Source organism: Perca flavescens, chromosome 5 (assembly GCF_004354835.1).
Source record: "Perca flavescens isolate YP-PL-M2 chromosome 5, PFLA_1.0, whole genome shotgun sequence".
NCBI classification, from domain to species: domain Eukaryota; kingdom Metazoa; phylum Chordata; class Actinopteri; order Perciformes; family Percidae; genus Perca; species Perca flavescens.
In genome coordinates, this window is record NC_041335.1 from 29596582 (window position 1) to 29622345 (window position 25764).

General features: G+C 38.9%; 1 protein-coding gene across 1 annotated transcript in view; it reads right to left on the reverse strand.

Annotated features, from left to right (window-relative positions):
- Positions 1 to 25764, reverse strand: part of LOC114556034 (metal transporter CNNM4) — a 45729-nt gene that overhangs the window by 1520 nt on the left and 18445 nt on the right. Inside the window, exons 2-5 of the mRNA XM_028578856.1 lie at positions 24241 to 24384; positions 23386 to 23520; positions 21452 to 21621; positions 7219 to 7315 (exon numbers count right to left, since the gene is read on the reverse strand). Of these exons, the coding sequence (XP_028434657.1) occupies positions 7219 to 7315; positions 21452 to 21621; positions 23386 to 23520; positions 24241 to 24384 (546 nt within the window). The remainder of the gene's footprint in view (positions 1 to 7218; positions 7316 to 21451; positions 21622 to 23385; positions 23521 to 24240; positions 24385 to 25764) is intronic.

Genomic DNA, 25764 nt, shown 5'->3' on the forward strand with positions numbered 1-25764 from the left:
ATTCAATGCATAATCAGCCAAAGTCTGCATATTCATGCGGGGGTTGCATTTTTTCAAATATGCCTCACTTTCGCCACGTAAATTGCTGATTTCTGCGCAAAATATGCGGTGCTTGCATGATTTCATAATACCCGCTTTTTCGTTGCAAAAAAAGTCACATATATCTTAGCAGAACGTTGAAAAAATGTTGCGTTTACTTCACACAAGAGCAGCCATTTTCCCCTGTTGCCATGGGAATGTTATGAAATGACGTAATTACGTGACGTGAACATCATCGAAAAGCAGGTGTTGGAGGTTGAATTTGACATCCAATAAGAAACCTATCTTAATATCTGATGTCTACTCAAATCTCTTTGTTTAAGTGCTCCTGCTGTCTATATTATTAACGATTTTTGAAAGTCTGTCTCTTTTGTATCTTTTATTTCCCTGTTTAGACTATTACTTTTATTTTTACTTTAATATTATATGTATATATTTTTGTATCTTATTTGTTTACTTAATGCAATGACTGAATATCTGTAAACTATTTTTGGAAATTAAGTTTTAAAAAAGCAGGGTGTTGGGGTTAATCCCTTTTTCTTCTCTTTTTCATCAAACCGCAGTTTTTGCAAGTTCCCGCAATTTCATCGCATAAAATTGCATAAATATCCCGCATATTCCATTGCATTTAACAAAACGTGCCGCATAATCAAGGATTTTTGCCCACAACAATCATAAAAAAACTCTGCATTTTTCTGGAAGGACTGAAAATGATGTGGTAAGGATCTATCAGGCCGTCCTACATACATACAAATAGGAAACACTGTTCATCACTACAGGAAGCTGTGGCGAGGGCTTTACACTACTGTTTTAAAGCCATTAATGAATTAATGGCTCTATGATGCAGATCAACAGAGGACCTCAAGAGCACAAAATGCAGTGTAGGATTGAATGGAGGTTAATATTAATGATATGAATGACTAATGTGACACGCAAGGTATAATGAATGCACAAAATAACATCTAAAGAAGTTACATCTATGAGAGCAAGAGAGGGCGCTAAAAAAAAAAAAAGAAGGGTGTTAATGTTTAGTTATTTCAAACAAACTCATGACCATCTCTACTGTAGATACCCTTTGTTTCACTATCACATCAGCAAACTTGTGCCTCTCTAACACCCAAAGGCGGTGACACAGAAAATGTCCCAGAAGCATAACAAGCAATGTTTAAAAGGATGACCAACACCAACCAAACTTGTCATCTACTCACATACTTACAAAGTAGAATTTTGTATTCGTAATGATGCAAACCAAGATATGGCTTAATAAAATAGGATTGAAATGGATTAAATACCTCAAAAGTAAATTCACTGTATTCAGGTTAGGACAAGATTGGCAAGTGTCAACTTATAAAAAGAGGAGAATGCTTGTTTCACCAAAAAAAAAAAACACACTTCACACTCATGCTCTTTACCAGCTGCCTTGTATTATTACCAGTAGCTGTGAGTCTTCCAGCAGGGGGCCTCAGTGAGTCATAGGAAACTGTTTTACCTGGACACGTCAACTGCATTAGCTTTCAAATAATTAAGCTAGCTAGTTAGTCCTGGTTATCTACGGCTAATGTCCTAGTTAGTGGTTAGATTCACTTCGCTATGAGACAATATTTGTTATGTTGATATTCAATACAGTAATTCTTAAGAGCTAGTTGGCAACTTTTCTTTTATTTAGTATGTATGTACAACTTAAAACCAAAGCACTCAAAGTAGCTTTTCCAGCTACAATTAGAGATTGTCTAAACAACATATATAAATATTTGTATTATCGAATCATGTGAGTCCTGTTTGACGTGTAAACTTAAGAAAAATGAGATTGTCTAAACAACATATAAATATTTGTATTATTGAATCAGAGTGCAATTTGTTGTTTACGTCACTCTGTAAGCAGTAAGTGCAAAGTTGTTTACTTTAAGGAAGACGTAAGGTTTCTTGCTCTTCCATTTTCTCATCTTCAGTCACATTACTCAACACAAACTGATACTAAATTTAATACTAACACACATACTATGACCTAACATGAAAAGAACGTTTTCCAGTTTTTATTTTGATGATTACGTTTTAAGAACATATAATCTTAGGGCTGTGCTCAAAGAGGTTACCAAAATCCTGTACACCCCTTTTTATTTAAAAAAAAAAAGAAGATGTATATAAAATGTGTGTGTGTGTGTGTGTGTGTGTGTGTGTGTGTGTGTGTGTGTGTGTGTGTGTGTGTGTATATATATATATATATATATATATATATATTGATTAACGTTAGATATGTTACCCGCTGGAGCTTTAAAACTTAAAAAAAAAATCAGTGAAGGTTTTAAAGCAACCAAACTTCTACTTGTGAGCTGGTGCACACAGAGTGAGTTAGTGTTTTTAAAAATCCAAGTGGACCCAATTCCAAACACTCCTACCCTAATGCCAAGTAATGCCATTTAAAGGGATAGTTCAGATATTTTGAAGAGGGGTTGTATGAGGTACTTATTCCTAGTCAGTGTATTACCAACAGTAGATGGCGGCCGTCACGCCCCTAGTTTAGAGAAGCAGACAGGAGTCTCGTCACAGAAGCTGAGCAATGTACTGCTGTGGACAGGGGCAGCAGCTAAATGTATTTTAGCCATCTAAAAAGATCAATATCGGTTTACGCTATATTTAGAATAATTTAACAGCTTTACTTCTTTTGTCAGACAGCCATTTCCAATAGGGAACTGAAGCTTACCATCTATGCTCTCTTCAAATCCACCAGACTCTTGACAAAAAAAAAAAAAAAAAAAAAAAAAAAAAAAAAAAAAAAAGAGTAATTTTACCTCACAGAACTCAGGAGTAGCTGGTCTACCGTTGCCTCGATCGGTTAGTTTGTGTTACATTGGTGAATCCGAACTAACCCTTTAAAACACCAAAGTCACACAATAAACACAAAGAGTAACCAATCGAGGCAGCAGTAGACCAGCAACTCTGTGTTCTGTAAAAGTAGAATTACTGTTTTAGTCAAAAGAAGTCTGGTGGCTTTTAAGGGATCGTAGATTGATATAACGGCTTCAGTTCACTGTTGGAAAAGGCTGTCTGAGGGCAAGGTAAATCGATAAAAATATTTGGTGTATAGCGTACCGATATTGATTTTTCTAGGTGGCAAAAATAAATTTCATTTTGCTGCTGCCCGTGCTGCCCTGTCCACAGCAGTGCGTTGCTTAGCTTCTTTGTTGGTACTTTTGCCTGCTTCTTCAAACTGGAAGCGGGCCGACCGCCATTTGTACACTGATAATTGATAAGTACCTCATACAACCCCACATCAAAATATCCAAACTATCCCTTTATGTCTTGAAAACTAAGGTTTACACTGCACCATGAGAGTGAGGGACAGGACAACAATAACCAAAACTCCCAGGCTGCATCTCAATAGCTCCACATTCTCGCCTTCATTCCTTTAATTGATTTAACAGTTACAGTGATCTTACACCTGAATACGGACATAAAATAAACAGAGGAAGGATGACGTTGTCCTATCCTTCTCCATTTTACCTTAGAGATGCCATGTGGCATTTTAAGAACTGCTGACGTTTTGTTAGATAAGCTCTTTGATCAACTTTCTTACTTTGCAATGATTCGATTGGCGGCATTTCACCCGTGCGTCTCCTCTGTACTCCTGTTTTCTCGTGCCTATGCTAATACTGAAGTGATGTCAACCCATCATAAATTCCCAGAGCCCGAGGTGTCGACTTCAAATTGCTCATTTTGTCCCATCAATGGTTCAAAACCCAAAGATACTCAGTCATGAAAGACTATTAAAACCAGCAAATATTCACATTTCAGAAGCTAAAACCAGAGAATTTTAGACTTTTTGATTTTCAAAAATAACTCAAATGATTACTTGATTAATCAACTGAACGTTGCAGCTCAAATTGTTTTACTACAAGCAACATTTTACAGTTCAAAAAATATATTGTGAGTGCTCTCTGTTGCACAAAAGATGTACTACAACACTGGCATCATATCTTGGATATTTCAGTACTGCAGTTTGTTGTTCCTATACTATATAAATACTACTATGATAAGCGGTAGAAACCAAAAAGTAGATCATCATCACTCTGCTTTCTAAGAGTTTAAGCAGACAAACCTCTTCGGGACAAAGAAAATTTGAATTCACATACATATTCACGTACAGTAACATGAACGCTGACCTACACCTACAAGTGTTTGCTAAGAATAGATGGACTTGCCACCTTCTCATTGCCTCCTACTCACCTGCTCTGCAGGCGTAAAACAGATTTTCTTTGGTTGAACAAAGAGCTTATTTGGAAAAAAATGAGCTGTCGTCTTGGAAGTCTTTGCTGTCCGTAAAGGGTAAATCTACATTGAATCACACGGAAAAGGAAACTACTGCTACGCTGCGGTCTGTGAGGTGAAACCTTTGGCCACAATTGGTGATATCACTGCAAGTATGTTTCACTGATTTGGGTGTATATGGAAAAGCAACCCATAATAAATAATAATAAATCCACGGTTTCAACCCATAAAGAGCAGTGCAAACACTATCTTCTGCCCTCCGTGATCAGGCTTCAATTTACCTTTTGACAGATTTCTAAGGCAACAAAAATTTCAGAGCCACACCTGGCGACTCAAGAGCCAGGCACGCCTGCCCACTCAAGCACCACCCACCCTCCCCGGAGCACCAGCCCATCCTTGGTGTTAAAAAGGACCCAGACATGCCGGAGTTTACCTGGCCACCGAGGGAACAGAGAAAACCTTTTAAAGGAGCTGTGGCGAGGACGAGGTGCAGCCACTGAGAGGAGAAAAGGAAGGAGGCAGGAGGAGGTGATCGATGGGACAGAGGGAGGAGGGGGGTTAAAGGGGAGGGTCGGAGAGTGAGACACTGGGAGACACAAAGACAGACCTGCTTCCAGACTGGACAAGGACATGCAAAACCATGGAGAAATTCTCCAATGGCAACATCACACAGATTGCACTGTAGAAAATGACAAAAGTTTGATGGGAAATGGGTGAATAAGGCTGATGATGTTGAGAAGGAAGAAAGGAAGGACGGAAAATGAAAAAGAGAAACTATGATTCACAAATCTTTTTGCTCTCTACCTGAAGCACCTGCAATAATGAGCTGTTCAGTGTTGAGATGAAAAAGAAAGGAAAGACAACATTGGTGTCTTTCCAGGTTGTCGTCGTGTCAAATTAGTTGTTCAGGGCCTTAAACTGCTGCCATAAGCCAAACACACTGAACCCCAACCCATCATTGTGTTGGGGTTTTCACGACCTACATGACATGAAACTGTAATCAGGCAGGAAGAGCCCCTTTTTTTTTCCATGTTTAAAAAAACTACAGTATCACTCGTGCTTTTATCTATTAGTATAATTTGCTTTTTTCTGTTCTAGTGCCAATACAATATCTGTAGCAAAAAAGAAACTTTTTTTATTTAAAAAATGATTCTAAACTTCTTAAATGTCTAAAAACAACTGTCTTAAGAATTGGGCAAATGTTTGATATAAATCAGTAAATATCTATATAAATATAAATATATACACATTTGACCAGGCATTCAGTGCTAGCTTCCAGTCATTTTTGTCAGCTCCACAGAGCATGTCATCGGTGTTCTCAAAGACAGGAGGAGAAGGCCAAAATCTTTTGACGTGCTAGTCTTTCTGTCATGAGGACGCATGATGCAGGATAAACTGTAGCAGACAGAGATTTGGAATAAAAGAGAGGGAAAGAGCTTGAAAAGTAGACAGAGACAAGACAGACAGACAAGTTGACAGCTGAACCCAGCGACACAAAATGGAGAAAACTTTGTAGTGAGGGGAGGAGTTCAAAGGTCATCAACAAAATCCACTTACAACACATGAACCCTCCCGAATCCCTCAGTAAAATCAAACCAAACCCCCTGCTAAATAAATAATAATAATCTGTTTGATATATCATTCCTAATGGGATTTTTTAAATTCTAGTCCGACTGACTGATTGATTAATTCACTGTTGTCAGACATTCATGAGCAAGTCGAGGTCAAACACAGGACGATGGTGTTAGAGAAGTGTGTGTCTGTGTTTGCACGTTAAATCTGATATATTAAAAACTAAATCCCTGAATTTGTTTTTAACTACGTGGACCAGTTGCCCCGTGTTTACCACTAGTTTATCAGATGAAAGCATATCATTGACAATCCTAAATGTTCTCAAATTTCCGGTACTCACGGAAAGTCATATGATGTACAATAATTTAAAGTTGCAAATAACTTAATCTTTGCTGTGTTGTGCTGCATTTTTGCTTCTATTGTCTGTCAACTGTGCTGCTATTCTCTTTCAAAAAGCAATACCCTGATCTCAATAAACTGTTCTGGTAAAATAAAGTTTAAGTTTTGCCTTTTTTGGTTAAAGAACAATGGATAAAAATGAACATGCATCTCTCTTTTGATTAATGAGGACTGTCTCCGTTAATTAACAAAACAAATGAGCAAGACTTATCCGTGGGTACACACTGTTTCATGTAAGTTGATGTAATGTGGGTATAGATGTGTATAAGTGGCCACCTTCACGTTGATCACCAGATGGGGCTGCTTAACTGGATCTGCAGTTGGCCGTAGCAGCATTTCTCCTTACTGTCCCTCATTCAATATGCAGCTGTTCAACCTGATTTATATATTTATGAGTGATAGCCACAATGTTTTAATTAACTGCAATAAAATGTCCTGCAGACAGATGATATCTTTAAGGGCCGTATATTGTATTTGCTGTATTAATAGGCAGTCCACAGGAGCACTTACAGAATTCCTAAGATGCAAAGTTGTAAAAAACAAAACAGCCACACAATGTCCTCTCATGCTGGTGGAAGACACTTTGATGTAATGGATTGTGAATGAGGGTAAAATAATATACAAATCTTCCATAGTAGGTAAAAAACCTATTCATTTTTGGGGGGTATACTACGATATGTTCATAAATGATTATCAAATTGTCATCTCTTAGAAATAACTGCATTAATGATGTTCAATCAAAATAAAAAATGTAATTGGTTACTACTAATGTTTTAGTCGCTTTAAACTAAATTAAACTAAATAGACATTTATGGGAGCACAATAGTCTGTTGTACTCCTTTTTCCCACTATGTGGCAGTAGAGGTATTTAAAAGTGGATACATTACACTGAAAGTACTAATTTATAGATTCATTATGGGAGAGGAGAGGTTTTAGACTCACCCAGTGTGGGAGCATTGAGCGCCATGACACCGTAGTATGAGAAAGGTCCGGTCTCAAACTTCATGTTCTCGTTGCCGGCCTCCACTTCCACTCGTCCCTGAAAAGAAGACAACAGAAACAAACATGGATGTTGTATGAGAAATTACAACTTTGAATAGCATTATTTATTATCAATAGTCTATAAAATGTCCAAAAAAATATGAAAAATTCAAGTGTCCAAGGTGATGTCTTCAAATGTCTTATTTTTTCAACCACCAGTTCAAAACCCAAAATATATTTAGTTCTGGCGCATTAAATTCTGACATTTGAGAATCTAGATCCAGCAAGTGTTTGGTAAATTTACTTTAATATGACTAAAATGGTTGTCAAAATAGATACATTTTCTGTTGATCTGAATCGAAGACAACACTGATTACTAATTCTTATAAAAAAAAAGTCTAATGGTGCCTTGAGACCCTGACTTTTAGTTTGTATGAAATTACACAGTTTGGCCTCTAGAGTGCGGTGCAATCACAGGTCAGAGAGGCAGATGGGGTGGATGACAGAGGAGAGGACAGAAGGGGGTTAAGGAGGCCTCTGTGTTAGTAGAGTGAGTTGGCCTGAATCGGACTGCTGGAATGTGTGAACAGCAGCAACAACACAGCACAGTTAATCCACACTGTCATGCCTCCTTCCCTCCATCCTCCTATTCGTGTCATCTGGCGACTTTTGCTTCCTTGGTTACTAGCAACTGTGTGGAGGAGGGGTGGGATGGGGTGGTGCGCGATCACTGGAGGCTTGTGTCATGTGGATGCGCCGACAGTTTTGTTGTCATTACTTAGAATTCCTCATGGGGGAGCTAGACCCTACGCACTATAGCTTTAATTCCAGAGTAACGTTTCATTTGAGTAATTTTAATGTGAGTAATTCCCCTGCAGAAGTTTATTCGTGGACTATAAACTCCGCCATGGGGGCTCATCAAGTCATGCTTGCTTAAACCTGTGCAACATAGTTTTTAAATTCAGGATTTTAAGAATCCAATCAAATGCAAATGCACGCTGCAGGGATATGTTTTTAAAATGACGCACAAAACATTTACACTATTTTCTTTTGATATAACAGTGCAGCCATAGAATCCATCACACCGTAGGTGAATATTTCACTATAGCAATAAAAAGTGTTGGAACAAGCAGAAACAGAATACATGTGTGAAGAAATGTAAAGAACTTTGTAGTAAAGTTAAAGGTAGAAATGAAGGATTTATGGATTTACAAGGTTGTATTTGTTTTGCTCTGTACTAGAGATGATCCGATACCATTTTTTGCTTCCCGATACCGATTCCGATACCTGAACTTGCGTATCGGCCAATTCCGAGTACTGATCCGATACCAGTGTGTCATATATTTCATTATGTTTTAACAGCTGTATACTACTATCCCTGTATGGATGTGATATGATTTCTATCTTTGTTGTTGGTCTGGCTCAGGTTAAACTCTTTGTGAAACATGAACAAACACAAACAATGAATGCCACAAAACTTTCTTTTTATGATGCAATTTGACAGTCAGTTATAACGGAAAAAGAACATAAATAAACTACTTTAACGTAGATTTTCTTTAAGGCTTTATTACGTGGTATCGGATCGGTGCATAAACTCCAGTACTTCCCGATACCGATACCAGCGTTTTAGGCAGTATCGGAGCCGACACTAATACTGGTATCAGTATCGGAACATCTCTACTCTGTAGTGTATGTAAAGCCATCTGATAAAGGTTTATAATTCCAGATTCACAGATCATAAACAAACAAGGTCTCAACAACAACAAGACATTATATTTTACATAAACAGGTCGATCTATTAAACACCATTAAGTTCAATGTACGTTTCTCTTTAAGACCTACTGGAATGAACTGGTCGAGAGATTTACAAACATAAACGATCTAATGTAACCATCCTCTCATCCAAATTTAGTCTAGAAACATGGCCTGGATATTACAGGGAGGGGAGGGAGGGATGGATGGGGGGGTAGAAGGGGGTGTGGATGTATCTGTCACTGAAGTTACAAAGTAGGCTGCACCCATCACAGACGCTGTGCTGAATTAAGCTCACGTCTCCGTGGCTCAACAGCGAGCGCTTCTCAACCGACGCCAAGATCAGAACTAAAGTCTAATCCACACCAACACTACTCTGACACTGTTGATACATTTAAAGCACAAAGTCTGACTATTTTGATGCTTTATGTTTCTCACACCAACAATTCTATTTGTTATGTATGTTATCTGTTTGATATCAATCCCACTAACATCCAAACAATCAATGAACATGATTTAAAGTAATTTCCTCCACCATTTTGATGCTTACTGATAGTAGTACTGTCTTACTTACTCTCTCGAGGGTTGCCACCTACAATTATTTATATTCTTGATCAATCTATCCATTACATTTTCAAAAGATCAATAAATGTTTGCCGTCTTTGCTTAATAAATGACTCATTATTGCAATCAACTAATTGACTAATCACTGAGCAACTCGCTAACTGTTGCAACCAGGCTTTATTTCACTGGGCATGAATGCCTTTGCCGGAACGCACTGGTCCAAATTCATCCAGTTACACACAATCACACCTGCTCAGTGGAACCACAGGCTTCTACCTTCGGCCGTTGAGTAATCACAGGTCAAATGCCTTGCTCAAGGACAACTTGCTGTTGAAAGGGTAGCAGACATTCACTGCAAACTTCCTCTGGCTTTTTTGCTTTAAAAAAAAAATCAACCATGGAAACTAAAAGGCTAATCTCCAAATCCAATACGTTTTACTTTTAGTGTGTACTGCAGCTGCCCTTAAAAAGTACGTACTGTTGCATGCAGTATGCATACAATACATATAGTAGACATACTATTTCTTCATAAAATTGCACCTTGAGCTCATACAGTATATGCCGTACAAAGGATTGTGGGTTAGAATAGCCAGAAAAGCATGCTGGCTTGCATACCTCAAAATCTGACCAGATGTATTCCTGGTATTTTTGGCATACTGTATTTGACATACCATGTATTAATTTGGGACATACTAAATCTTTCTTCTGGTATACTATATAGTATTGTAGTATGGGTATTGGAATGCAGAGTTTGTCTTTCCAGTGATTTGGCCTCCTGATGTTTCTTTCATAATCCTACATCTGTCCATCTACTCCACTGGTGCCCCCCAAAAGTATGTAAGGTTTACAACAGCACAACTTTTTTAATTTGACACCTAATGCATAGGTTAAATCTCCTTGGCTCTGTCACCAGCTTTATTCCACTTAAAGTCTATCAGCAGATTTGGAAAGATGATAATCCCCTCTCAACATATGGTCAAACTCTGTGTGTACGTAAGCGTCGGCCGGGGTCAAATACTTTACTAAATACTGTAACTTGCCTGTAACACGTGCACCTACACAAAAACACATACATGCTTGACGAGTATGCAGAAGGCTGACTCTGGGCAATTCACAGCCGTGCACGCTCCAGTAGGGCTGGTGTTTAATTAAAAAAGGGAGGCACGGGGGAGGGAGAAGAGAAAGAATAGAAACAGGGGGAGGAGGAGGACAGGAGTGAGAAGTGTAAAGCCTGCCGTTGCTCCAGTCATACCCATTTTCACAGATCTGCAGTACAGCTTGCCAACACTTGGAGCAATATACTGCACCAACATTGGGTTTTTATTTAAAAAAACAGGCCATGGGTGGGTCATTGTGGTCCACCACTGACTCAGTATTACACAGAATCAACCCTGGTCACAAGCTTTAAAGTGATGGTTCGGAGTAATTTACCCTAGGTTCCTTTGCACCATGACCTCGAGCCAAACACCCCCCCAGAAGCTTTTTTCACCTGGGTCTAACATTGGGCGAGTTAGCGTAGAGTAGCGTTAGCCGCTGAATAGCTTAGCGCAGGGGCTAATGGATCCACGTTTGTATCTCTTAAATGACCCCACTAATAATGCCCGAAATGATACCAAAGGTCTACACTAGTATATATAGGTTATGCACTCATAAAACGATGGATTGGAAAGTTTGTAAGTACACCAGAAGTTTATGTAAATAACACTTGCCTGCTGGCTTCTGCTCTCTGCTGTTGTTGTTGCTGCTGTGAGACGAGTGCTTAGGGACGTCTACAAATTACAACACCGAAAAGAGATGCAACAAAAATATTTTTTAATTTAACTTATTTTTTAAAGTAAGTGCTGTAATATAATTAGCAGGAGACAAGTAATAATTGAGGTAAGTTTGGAGACATTACCTTATTTAATCATTAAATTAATAAATATTTTTGTTGTATCTCTTTTCGGTGTTGTAATTTGTAGACGGCCCTAAGCACTCGTCTAACTGCAGGTAGCAGCAGCAGCAGCAACAGAGAGCAGAAGAGAGCAGGCAAGTGTTCATAAACTTCTGGTGTACTTACAAACTTTCCAATCCATCGTTTTATGAGTGCATAACCTATTTGTACTAGTATAGACCTTTGGTATAATTTCGGGCATTATTAGTGGGGTAACTTACGAGATACAAATGTGGGTCCATTAGCCCCTGCGCTAAGCTATTCAGCGGCTAACGCTACTCTACGCTAACTCGCCCAATGTTAGACCCAGGTGAAAAAAGCTTCTGGGGGGTGTTTGGCTCGAGGTCATGGTGCAAAGGACCCTAGGGTAAATTACTCCGAACCATCACTTTAAAGCTTGTGACCAGGGTTGATTCTGTGTAATACTGAGTCAGTGGTGGACCACAATGACCCACCCATGGCCTGTTTTTTGAAATAAAAACCCAACAACAACAACAGTAACATATGTCAACGTATGTTTAGTAGTTTAATGAGTTCCTGCTTGCGTGTTTTTGCGTGTGAGGGGGATCTGCACTGTAAGTGGCTCTTGGCCCAAGTTCAAGTCGTTATGACTCATAAAACTTGAGCACGAACTTTATGTCCCCGCTGAAGTCTCTATTAGGGCTGGGCGATATATCGATATAAAAAATATATCGATATATTTTTTAATGAGATATGGAATTAGACCATATCGCATATATCGATATAGTTAAAATGTGATCCTTGCTCCCATAGATATATACACAGATGTCGCCTTGAGGTTCTAAACATACGTCAAAACCGCCGCCATCTTGGAACAGAGGTCCGAAGCATTCAGATCAACGCTGAAGATGCCGGACTTTTGTACTGCTTAATTATGTTCGATAGAGGAAATGAAAAGAACAAACAGCAATGAATAACATTTAACAGGTGACAATGTGTTTTATGATTATGTATGCCGCCGACCAGCAATCTGAGCTCCGGCGGCAGCGGGAGGCGGAGAGCTCCGTGGCCGCCGCCGCAGCGTCTCTTCCCGGGAAAAACACAGCTTTGCCTCGCTGCTGCGCCGGGTCCCCGCTGATCCAGATCGGACCAGCCAAAGACAGAGTGGTGATCGGTAGGATCTTACACGTAGTCCAGGACGACCTGTATGTCGATATCGGCGGAAAGTTCCACTAAGTTTGCGGCGGCAGGCGGACGGAGAGAAGCTACAGCGGGGCAGCAGAGACCGCTCTGCGGCTGCAGGATCTGGAGCTCAGTGCCCGTTAAAATGACATGTAACGCATAAATACATACAGAAATAAATAGTGGAGGAATGAGCCTGGACATTTCAGTCTGTTTTAAACTTCACCTTGAAGCAGAAACTCTTAGTTCAGAAGGGTGAAGTTTCCGTTTGGACTCAGATCTGTGAACCGATCATAATAAATATTCTTTGTATTAACACATTAATTAGTTTCTTTGTTTTGTAGTCGATAGTTCATCTTTTAGTTTACTTAAGTGGAAGCAGTATCAAGTGGAAGAATGGGACTATAAACCTAGGCTTACAGGCATGAGGCATTACATTTTGAACAAAGTAGATTATATTAATATCAAAAGCTTAATTGACCTTTGGAACGAATCACAAATATGGAGCTTTGATTTCAAAAAAGGTACTCCTGTTATACAGTATTTAGGTTTACATTTTATTGTTATTTGAACAGCTGAGCATTTAATCATGAACCAGGTGAAGAAACCGGTTTATTATTTATTTGATTTTGCAACTGTTTCTATGAAACTACTTGTGACATGTCATATTTGATTTTGGCTTTGACTGAACATTTGCTCTCACTTTGCGGAAAAAAATATCGGGATATATATCGTATATCGATATTCAGCCAAAATATATCGGGATATGACTTTTGGTCCATATCGCCCAGCCCTAGTCTCTATCCATCAAACCGACAGACAACAAGGTGCTGATGTGTCATTCCAGCAACTTTCAAACACAGCCCTTATACTGTCCTTGCAATGAGTTGCTTCTTCAAAGCTTGACAATTAGCTAACAGTGTAAAGTTCTCCAAAAAACAATAGGCATAACTTTTCTTGGGGTTGACAAAGAAACTTTACTTTCTTTATTGTTTAATACTGTAACAAAGAGCTAAAGACAAACATAAATTAAATGAAACCAATACAGATACCCATAGTGCAAACCCACAACTTATGGCATCAGAAAATGCTGAGCTTCTCAACTGTGAAAACGTCGGTGCAATTTGTGATTCACCATCAATTTTCATAAAAATGCCTATATTTGAAATCTACACAGTTGATTTCTTGCCTAAAAAAAATTCAGAAGTGAATTAGTGATGAATTAGCAGAGGAAAACTGTAAAAAGCTTCCAGTTGTTTCCCACAGCGGTAAGCCACATTTGTTGTGACCATTCCAGCGCTTTGCATTTTGGGGTTGTGGTAAGAGAGGAAGAATGGTCTGATGCATACTGGAGATTTTTTCCGAATCAGTACGACATCCGGGTAGTTTGCATCAGTGTTGGGAAAGTTCACTCTCTACATGAACTAGTTCAAAGTTCACTTCACAAATTTTTAAATGAACTAGTTCAGTTCATAGTTCATACTTCAACATTTTGAACTAAGTTCACCGTTCCAAAATTTTTTTTTTCATATGTTGCTTGAGTTCAATGTGCCATTTCAGGTTTGCTGTGGATGTGACTGAAGTGCGGATTTTCTTTTTGAAGTTTGCACAGAAATGTAAGATTTTTCCCAGCCTCACCGACCTCGTCATAAAACTTGTTTAAATGATCATACAACGCCTCCATGCTACTTTTTGTTTTGATGACGCATGCGGCGGTGCAACACTGGTGGCTGGTGTTGCCAGATTGGGTGTTTTTTCCGCTACATATTAAGGCCTGTTTATGGTGTGTTTAGGCCGGGTTTTCGCCTGGAAGGCTCTATAGAAATCTGGCACCCTATTGAACGAAGTTAAACTGAGGGAGCGTCCCGTTCACAGACACCAGAATGAATGAATTCACAGTAACGTTCATCAGGCAGTAATACAGTACGTTCAGTTCACGTTCACCCAAAATATGAACTATCGTTCATGAACTATCGTTCAATGAACGTCTTCAGGCACAACACTGGTTTGCATACTGCATACTACATGCTACATTTTGGCCAAATCAGTACTGCTAGTATAGTATGTGGTTTCGAAAAATGGTCAGCCGGGTCTGTTTATGTCTTGCTTGCTTGCAGCCACATCCAGGGCTGCGTTCTGTGACTCGGCCTGACTGAAGTGAGAGTGAAATAAACCGCATTGTGCGTGAACATGCGTTCATTTGCACGTGCACAGAAGGAAACACTTTCCAGAAATAACCTCTTTTGGACCAGTCCAGACAACATATGGCAGCAAAAGCGCACATCATTTTAAAATCTATGATCTATTTATGATTTGCAGATTCTATGCTTAAGTTTGCCAGTGGAGGAGATGCTGGATCTTAAGCTAATACAAGCACAGACTTTTCACAATATTATTAGTTATTTGGAATAAATGTATGTGCTTCATAATATGGTTGAAATACAGACTCAAAACACATTTATTTTTGCTTCACAGGGACTTAAATAGGAGAAGACACTTTGTAGTGGAAGCTTGGATCAGTAAAAGTAGTGGAACTGGACCTCTAACAGACACTGAACAAGGACGGAAGATATAAGTATTGGAACAGGGCCTCCATGGGAAAGGGAAAGACAGATCAGTTTGTATATTAACTGACTGGAAAATACAGTTCAGAGATAAAATTAGACAAAAAGAAGCCATAATACTTTGTGTGTGTGTGTGTGTGTGTGTGTGTGTGTGTGTGTGTGTGTGTGTGTGTGTGTGTGTGTGTGTGTGTGTGTGTGTGTGTGTGTGTGTGTAGCTGTGACATAGCCTGCATGGGTCTGAGAAGGAAAATACAGTCACAGGTTTATTAATAACTTATAAAAACCAGGAGAGTGTGAGTGTGTGTGTGTGTGTGTGTGTGTGTGTGTGTGTGTGTGTGTGTGTGTGTGTGTGTGTTTGTGCGTGTGCATGTGCGTGCGCACGTGCTACCAGTCTCAGTGTAGTGACTTGTGACCATGTGTTTGTCATAAAATGAGCCACTGACTTCAGTTAATGGCTGGTGTCAAACTTTACAGTTTGTGCAAAGTCATTGAGTCATTCATGCAGTGACACACACAGATTTCTTCAGTGAGATGTAGCAGTGTGAGTCAGTGTTAACATACATCAATCTAAAGCCCGGTCTGACTCTTAAGTGACGATGGCGTGAGCATACACACACGTGCGCGCGCACACGCACACACTCCTTTTAAGTCCAGGAATATTTCTTATTCTCACAGGATTGACATTTTTCCAGCTCTTGTCCACAACAGGAAGAATTGCTCACAAATATGTTGTGATGTAATTATCCTGGAATGCAACTACAACAACAGAGTTGCAATGATCAACCACATACAGAACATTAATAATCAGTAATAATGAAGATAATTGTTTGGCTGCAGCTTTCTTAATGTGAATTTCTAAGTTTCATATTATTGAAATAAACTGTGTTTTGGTTACACAAAATAAACAGATTTTATCATTTGATCATTAACTGGTAAAAAAAAAAAAAAAAAGCTTTTCCTTAGATGGAGCCTAGCACACGATCCGGTGATAAAAAAGCAAATGGACAGTGATATTAACCTGATTTTAACCTTGACAAAGGCAACATACAAGACTGTATTTGTATTTTCTTCAGGCCTTTAATTTGTACATTTGGACTGTCTTCACTATTTGATGCTTGGTACTAAATAGGGAATGTAGTATGACCAGGAAACTTACAGAAACATACAAATAAAGGAAAAATCTACAAAATAGTGGTATAAACGTTTATGAGCCTTCTAGAATCCCAAATATTTTTTCCTGTTCATGACAAAGCGACTATAACAGCTAATTTAATATATGGGCTAAACATCATTCCTTCCTTTCATCCAGACTAGATCTAAGCAAAACATTTTTCAAATTCTTGAAATGGCCGAGTTTAAACGTTCATACATTTCCAGAAGCTGAAAACATAACAGTGATCAAACTCTGCCTGAGTAGACTGACTCTGTTATGTGAGAGTAACAGAGCATCTTTATAGACGTGTGAATCATGCTGGTCATAAACAAACCGCCTGTCTGCAGACACAGAGACACAGAGACACAGAGACACAGAGACACAGACAGACAGACAGACAGACAGACAGACAGACAGACAGACAGACAGACAGACAGACAGACAGACAGACAGACAGACAGACAGACAGACAGACAGACAGACAGACAGACACACACACACACACACACACACACACACACACACACAATAAAAGGAGTGGAACAAGTACACTGTTTTATCTGTATCTGAGGTTTTTAGTTCTCATGAGTCTACCGGACTCCCACACTTTAGACATACATGATGCAAATAATACAAACACACAGTGCAGTAGTTTTCCTACATTCATTCACCTCGGTCAGTCTGCCAGGTATGATTTTTAAGTGCCAAAGCAAACTTCTAAGCCTTATTAACAGTATTTACCAGCAGTCAATGTGTTACCGGTATTTAAACTGTATTGTCACAGCAGGAGCATTCATGGTTTCTGTTTAAAAGAGTACTCCATAAATTTAGCATTGCTGCAAAATGTCATGGCAGCTGAGTGTCCAAAGTTTCTTAGGTAGCTCACCTGGTAGAGTGTGTGCCCCATGTACAAAGCATCAGTCCTTACCGCAGCATTTGGTGCATTCCCCCTCTCTCTCCCCATTTCATGTCTTCAGGTGTCCTGTCGAAATAAAGGCCTAAAATGCCCAATAAATAATCTTTAAAAAAAAATTAGCCCTCTTAGGCTAATTATTAAAACATTTAAATGAATGAATGAAAATTAAAGGCTATTAAAGTCTTATTATCATTAAAACATTCAAATTAAAATGACGGATAAGAATATATTATGACAGAATTTTTACATCCCTAACAATAAGTCTAATGCAACCTCTGCCCTGTACCCATCACACAAACAGCCCTCATCTGACAGCTGGGATGTGAGATACAGTACAGGCCAAAAGTTTGGACACACCTTCTCATTCAATGTGTTTCCTTTTTATTTTCATGACTATTTCCATTGTAGATTCTCACTGAAGGCATCAAAACTATGAATGAACACATATGGAATTATGTACTTAACAAAAAAGTGTGAAATAACTGAAAACATGTCTTATATTTTAGATTCTTCAAAGTAGCCACCCTTTGCTTTTTTATTAATAAGGGAAAAAATTCCACTAATTAACCCTGACAAAGCACACCTGTGAAGTGAAAACCATTTCAGGTGACTACCTCATGAAGCTCATTGAGAGAACTCAAGGGTTTGCAGAGTTATCAAAAAAGGAAAGGGTAGCTACATTGAAAAATATAAAATATAAGACATGTTTTCAGTTATTTCACACTTTTTTGTTAAGTACATAATTACATATGTGTTCATTCATAGTTTTGATGCCTTCAGTGAGAATCTTCAATGTAAATAGTCATGAAAATAAAGAAACACAATGAATGAGAAGGTGTGTCCAAACTTTTGGGCTATACTGTATGTGTCGTCCAGTTCCCCCCTTAAATTAGGATATGTTTAAAAATTTAAATAAAGTTCAAGTAAAGTTCCACATCAACATGATGTTTGATTTCCAGACAGCAAGAGTTCACCAGACTTCATTTTTTTTTCCAGTTCTCAAAAGGTTGCAAGTACTCCCCCCACACTAGCACTAACATCATGCTCTCCTGGAATGTGAGAGTATAAGCTTGTTAACAGGACAAATATGAGCAGCACACAAACTCCCAGTTGTCGGCAAGTTTTCTACACACAGGCTTGTGCAAGACTCTTCAGAGAAACTAGAAATCAATAAATTATTGAGTGGTCTGCAGTATATCTGTAATTACTGAAATAAAATAGTTATGAGCACAGGATCTAATGAAAATACTCCTTCTATTCTACATGAGTATCTATACAGAAATCCAGAATGGAAAGTGCTTCCACCTGGAACCACCTGGTTCTTCAGTTATTATGTAGTTGTCTAAAACCTTAAACTTAACCTTGTTTTCCCTGAATTATACACAATCTGAGACGACTGACAGAAAGCAAAGCATTCTGAGTAAAGACAGGATATCAGTCCATCTGCTACTTTTAAAATTCAAATAAAACCCAGAGGATTTTCTGCAGTCACACTCACTATCCACAGCTATTCACAACTACTGGCTCTGACAGCAGCTTTCCCTCCGGTGGAAAATTCCCTCCCTGGCATGCTGACACTAAATGCCAGGCTCAGAGGATTATTCCACATGTGGGGTCTCCACAACATCCTCGACAATATCCGGCCTCCCACGGTGAAAATCTTACCGCAAACGAGCAGCGGGGGAGAAAGTCGAAATGATCCCTGGATTACTGGACCCAGCTGATGACTGTTTGGGGACAGCGACATAACCGACGTGTGGGAAATAAATGTGTGTTAGAGAGTGAGATTAAGATAATGATTGTAATTTTCCCTCCCTGGATTCAAGTGCATGTGTACATGTACACAGAATGGATACAGGAGACATGCTTTTGTGAGTATTGTTTGTGTTAACAGTGTGTAAGCATGCAGAGGGCGGTAGAGATGCTCAGCTTGAAGTGTGTGTGTGTGTGTGTGTGTGTGTGTGTGTGTGTGTGTGTGTGTGTGTTGGGTTAAATGTATTGACAGCTGACTGACAGCAGGCAAGTATGCTGTCCCTCTATCCCTCCCTCTAAGATCTTATATAATGTGGATCAATTAGTGAAGAGCATGTCCTTTAGGACCAGCAACACACACTGCTCTCCTCCCATCTCTGTCTGACCAAGGTCACAGCTGTCTGAAACCTCACTGGCCCATCTCCTCTCCCATTTCTAACTTCCTCCTCCATTTACTGAAGCCCCTTTCAGACATGGAGCACATATCATTGCTGGCTTCATCTACCTGTTAAAGTAATGGCATTTTGTCATTCAGATATAGGTGACTTTCATCTTAAAAGAATAGTTCCCTTAAAAAATATAAATTGTATATAGTGCTCACCTCTCAAGGTTCTCTATAGTCCCAGAAAAAGTTTTCCAAACAACTAATCGAGAAAATAATCTACAGATTTAACGGACAATGCATATTATCAATATTTGCATCCCTAATTTAAAGCACGAGTCATGATACATAGAAGCCACCCTGCACATGTCCAGACCAATCGTGTCATATGTGTTACAGACATACTGTATGTTTATAGCCACATAGGTGTTTAGTTAGATTTTGGTAATTTTGGCTATTTTAAGAAGCATAAACTTTTCAGGTCTTCTTTAAGGGGAGCTAAGCCCTCCCTGCCTTGCTCCTCCATAATTCAAACACTAATTAGAATAATTATATGTTTCCAAAACTTTGAATCCTTTAATTTCTTAAAAATACTTTTGTGGACTCCAACTTCTGTCTTAAATCAGGAAAACTAACAAAGAGAAAGCACTGTGTTGTGACTGACTGACTTTTAAACATTACATTTGATTCTATTTTGGAAGTTAAGCATTATTGGCTATTAACAGCACTTTTGGAAGATAATTTAGATTTTGTTTAGTGACTCAACTTCATTTTGAATGCTTTAAACATGCAATCAAAAAACCAACAACAAGCAAACACCAACACACTTTGCTTTATCAACAGTTTCGGTACTCCTGTTGGGTCAACGCTGTGTGCGGCGCCTACCGCCATCTGTCACAAACTGTAGCCCTTAGCCGTGTTAAACTACAAGGCAGGCCGATCAATGCTGCTAAGCTCCAGATGCACTTGGTGAGGGGATGAGTTGACAGGTGGAGAGAAGAAGAGGAGGAGAAAGAAAGAAAGAAAGAAAGAAAGAAAGAAAGAAAGAGGAAGAGTCAGTCTCATAATCCAAACTGCACAGCTTTTATACAGGCTGCAGCAATGAGAATATTACTTTTAGAGGGCCAGATGTGTTGGTGACACAGAGGGCTGTTATATGTATGTAACTGGTCTTTCAAAAGGATTCTTTCTGACATCAGATAGGGTAAAGCATGTTAGTAAGTCATTATTCAGAGTTGATTTTCATGATCAAATTTCTCAAGATTACATCATAGAACGTCCACACTTGGGTCTATTGAACTGCTGTTATATTTCTTTTGTAACGCCAGCCATTACTCTTTCCTGTTTTATTCAACTTTTCACTGTCTTTTACTCCTTTTTCTGCACTGGCTTGCTACAAAGCTATTGAAATCCCTTTTTTATTCAAAATAAAACACATTATAATATCAAACTCAACCGTAAAGCCAACATGGACGAGAAGTCCCTGAAGCGATCAGTAACGATGCAAATGTGAATATCTACATTTCCACGACAACTCTGCAAACTGAAGATAATACGATAGGATTGACAGCTCCAGAACAGCTACTAAATGGACCCTGTGTTCAGATTTGTCAGGTGCTAGGTCATGGACAAACTTCTCTCAAGCGAGGTACATTCAACATCAAGGGTAAGTTAAGTTAAGATATTTGCACACTGGAGACAAAACAACAAAACCAAGTGAAATGCAAAAGAGTTCCTGAAGTTGAATGTGACTATAAAACAGAGACTATGTTATGTGAGAGCTGAAATACTAAAACTAAACTAGATATTATCTTCACTTTGCACATGTGTTGGAGTATACATGAGCGTGTGGGAGGGTGTTTCCATCTACCAGTCTGTTTTAAAATCTCCTTTCGATCTGCTTTTGAAGATCAGACAACAGTGTGAGCAACTCCTGCTTTTGCATTCAGTGGTGCAAGCCACCCACACTAAAGCTACAAGCAGTCACAGATCAAAATCATGCTTCACCCTCCCCCTTCCCTAAATCATTGGGTACCTGCAGGATGAGAACGAAGTAGTCGACGGGCTTGCCCCTCTGGTAGACGTAGTGTTGGGGCGAGCGCTTGTCACTGTCGTTGAACTTGATCTCCTGGATCACATCAGGGTGGCGCAGGATTCGCAGCAGCACCTTGTCTGAGATCTGAGACGGGCTGAACAAGTTCACCTCTGCAGAAAGAAAAGAGGAAGAGAATTTTACTTTTAGGTGAGGACACAAATTAAGACTTTTTTTACTGCCCCACAATAAACAAAAGGATGATATACTTCAAAACCAACAACCATCTTAAAAGAAATTTAAATTCTAGCGATGCACCAACAGCATTTTCTTTCCAGAACAGACTTGAGTGCCAAGTTCTTTCTTACTGTAAACCAATCTGCAGGCATCATAGATATAGTGGCCTATTAAATTAGACAGACATCCCTTTATCTGTGGTACAAGACAATTACATAAACCGGTGTGCCAAGTAAACCAGTTTTACAACAAGTGATCCTATACTTAACAAAGGAGCGTAATATTTTTAGGCATTTATTTTGCTTTAACAAACAGAATTATTTCAGAAGATAAATAAGCAGCAGCCCTGTTAAAACGACTGGTGAAATGTTGGTTTTCATGCATTTCTCAATTGTCCCAGGCTAGGCTGTTGCAATTCAACACCCACCCAAACTGAGAACAAAGAAACAGTCCAACCTGCAAACAAAACCCTATGCAACACACAGTGAGAAGTGAGGCATACACGGCCAATCATATAAAAAGGCAAACAAACTCCTTCAGTTTAGTTTACATTTTAAAGTCAATGAGTTCACCTGCTTCACTCAAAAAGAAAAGAACTTTGAACTTCTGCTGTGACTTTTCAATGATTTTCAAGTCACTTAAGTCAAGTCCTTAAACTAATGTTAAGAAGCATTACATTATGAAAAAAAATCCCTGATATTCCCTGACTTTCTCTGTTCACTGATAACTGACACTCCAGATATCAATGGCAACCGAGATCAGACACTAGATAAATAGAGCTGGGTAATGATCATTGCTGTGAACAAGGAAAAAAAGGAAACGAAACAGGCAAACAGTAACTTCCTGGCTAACAGAAAAATGCCATGCTTGTGTAATGATAAAAGAAAGAAAAATGAAAACATCATCCTGAGAAGGAGAAAAAGAAACACAAGTCTGCAGACACTGATTTTATTCCTGCAGAGGTTTTAAGACTCTGGCATGCTCCTCCACCACAGTGTCTGGGAGACGATAATGTGCTACGTCATGCTAGCAGTGGCTAGTGTTACCTGCTTGCTAACCAAACAGACTGCAACACGTTCTCAAGTGATTGGTACTAGTGTCGAGGCAGCGCATCCAGCTGGCAAAAGTCCAGAGTCTTCTTGTGGTGGTAACCACAGACAGGCACACTGCTTGGATCGTAAATAGACCTTCCAAGTAAATAAACACATTTAAACCTCGCTGCATGTATGGACCCGCTTTGCTTGTGGCAAGATGAAATAATATTCATATTGTGGCTACATATCTGTGTGTTAGTAATACTGTGATGAGTGACTGTGTATGTCTGCATGTGTGCTACGGCTACACAATATGAGGAAAATATACAACATGTGATAATGTTGTTGAATATCTTCGTCATAACGATATTACTCTGCTGCTTTCAGTATTCTGCTAAAATACAACAAATTGCTTGTTGAATTTAAAACAAATGAAAAAATTTGGAATTTTAAATTGAATATAAAAGGCACCAATAAAATGACAGTTACATTTTAAAGAGCAGTTTTCTACTGCTATTTCCTTTCAACTAACTCAAACAATGTCTGAGTGCCTTTCGCAATATGTTGCAGCCTTTCATGATGAGTTGATATCACAATAGCCATAAAAAAACAACGATATATTGTGCAGCCCTAGTGTGTGCATGCTTGCATCAGTTCATCCCTCACCTGTAGCCAGGAAGCGATGGGCGGCCAGCAGCAGCTGAGGAGAGATCTTCACTTTTGATTCACTCTCGTGTTTAAAGGCAGAGAAGTCTCTCTTATTCTTATTGGGCGCCACCTTTTTCCTGTTGCGGTTATCAGCTGAGAAGTGACACACACAGCCAACAAAGTTATTCATTAAAAACTTCATAGTTAAAAGCTCAAAAAGGTTTATTCAATCATTAGCTGAGGCCATGAGTACAGTGATTTTGCACCAGCATTGTAGAAATCATCTTAGCTGCTCTGTAAAGCAACAACAGGAGCCGCTTACTGCACAATCAAACATGTGTGTTGCTTTAGCAAAGCTATTCTTCAAACTTCAAAATAGAAAGTTATTCTAGGATTAGCCCTTTCGGAAATGAATGAGGGAATATCAGCTGAACATACTGTACATATGGACTGACAAATCAGTTAAAACCTGTTCGATCTAACCACTGAGTAGACTGCAGAGGGCCCAAAATAGCAGAAGGACCCAGAATATTTAAAACCCAATTGCACCGTTGTGGTTCAATAATGAACGAAATGATCGAGGGCCACTTGCGCTTTTTTGGACTGGAAAACAAATTCTAAGTCCAAGTTCCAAGAGCATTTTCCTCTGTCATGAAACACTCTGGGGACATTGACTAAATGGAAGTGGGGCAAAGACTATTTCAAATGTGAATAATACATTTGGTTTCTGAATTATACTTTTTGTATAGAAGAAAAACATGAATATAACAGCTGATTCCAAACTTTGAAAGATTGAAATGAAAATAGCCTTGTCTGCACTGACAGTAAAGACATGCTTAGTGATAAGACGTGACAAACAAAAGCCGAACTCACTATATAGGTCCGATTCATCCAGAATCTCTGATTTAATGATCTCCTCAATGACATCTTCGAGGGTGACCAACCCCAACACCTCGTAGAAGGGATCTCCTTCCCCCTCATTGTTTACCTTCTGGACAATGGCCAGGTGAGATTTTCCTAAAGTGGGACAAAGAGAATCATTAGTGGGATTTTCATCTGATTAATCCATCCATTACTCAAGGCCTTCCAATTCAGTACACAAGAAGTAGGGTTGCAAGAATAGGACCAAAAGGTTTGCCCTGATTATTCTTCTACATGTTGTGAGCCAGGTAATGTGTACCAACAATCAGAGAAGATAAATATATCAGCATCTGGACTATTTAAATGTACCCTACACACATATCAGCGCAACAAGCATGAGTGATGTGATGTGCATTTCTGCAACTGATGTTTGACAACAGTTGCAAACGTTAGAACACTAGAGCTGGGCGATACGGAGAAAATCAAATATCACAATATTTTTGACTAAATACATCAATATCAAAATTGTGGCGATATTGTTGGGTTGACTATTGGTGCTTTCACAAAGTATTTACACAGTATCGATATATTGCCCAGCCATAAGTAACACACCATAAAAGTAAGCAATGCATAAATAAAAAGCAGAAGAAGAGCACACGCAGATGTAAACAATGCAGGACCCGTCAGAGAGTTTGCCATTCTGTATTGTTGTAGCTATCACTTCATTGTTTCTTGTTCCATTGGGTCATTTTGGGCAACGCTGCACGTGAATGAGCAGGGGGGGGATCAACTTGGATCAAAACCCAACCTTTTTAAATAAAACCTTGATTTGTAAACTATTTAATTCACTTGAATTGAATGGCAGGACCATCACAGAAAAGAAGGAAATTAAATGAAGAACAACTAAAAGCGGACGGGTAAAAACCTGAGTCAATCTAGGTCTGACTTTCAACAGATGGAAACAATTACGGGATTGTAAATGATTCAAAACAGAGTCCAAATTGGCCCTCAAGTATGTAATATGTCTATTTCATTCATAAAATAATCTTACAATGCCTGATGTGGTTGTACGCCAGTAGCCAACATTAAATTACATCCCCGTTCCATTCAGCGCCTGGTTTTTAATTCTTTTCAGTCCGTGTTTGTGTTATCCTCCTATTTTCTTTTCCCTTGCCCCCGTTTCATGAACTGTGCTATATAAATCTAAGTTATTATTTCGTTGGTTGCTACAACAAACTCTTATTGCTTTGGCTCGTGACACAGTGACAGTGATACCCGGTTTAGCTCACGACTAGGGATGTAACGATAAACTCAATTTACGATTCAATGCGTAAAAAACAAAGCGGCCGCTAGAATCAACACAAACTGAAAGTTACATATAGCCACTTTAACATCGTCTCAGCTTTATTCTACATTATCCTTCAAAATAAAACCGTATATAACACGATCAGTTTTTATACTCATGCATAAGGAGATCATGTAATGCAAAGCTTTTTGCATTCTTGTTATTGTGGAATATTTGTACAATTGCTGTTG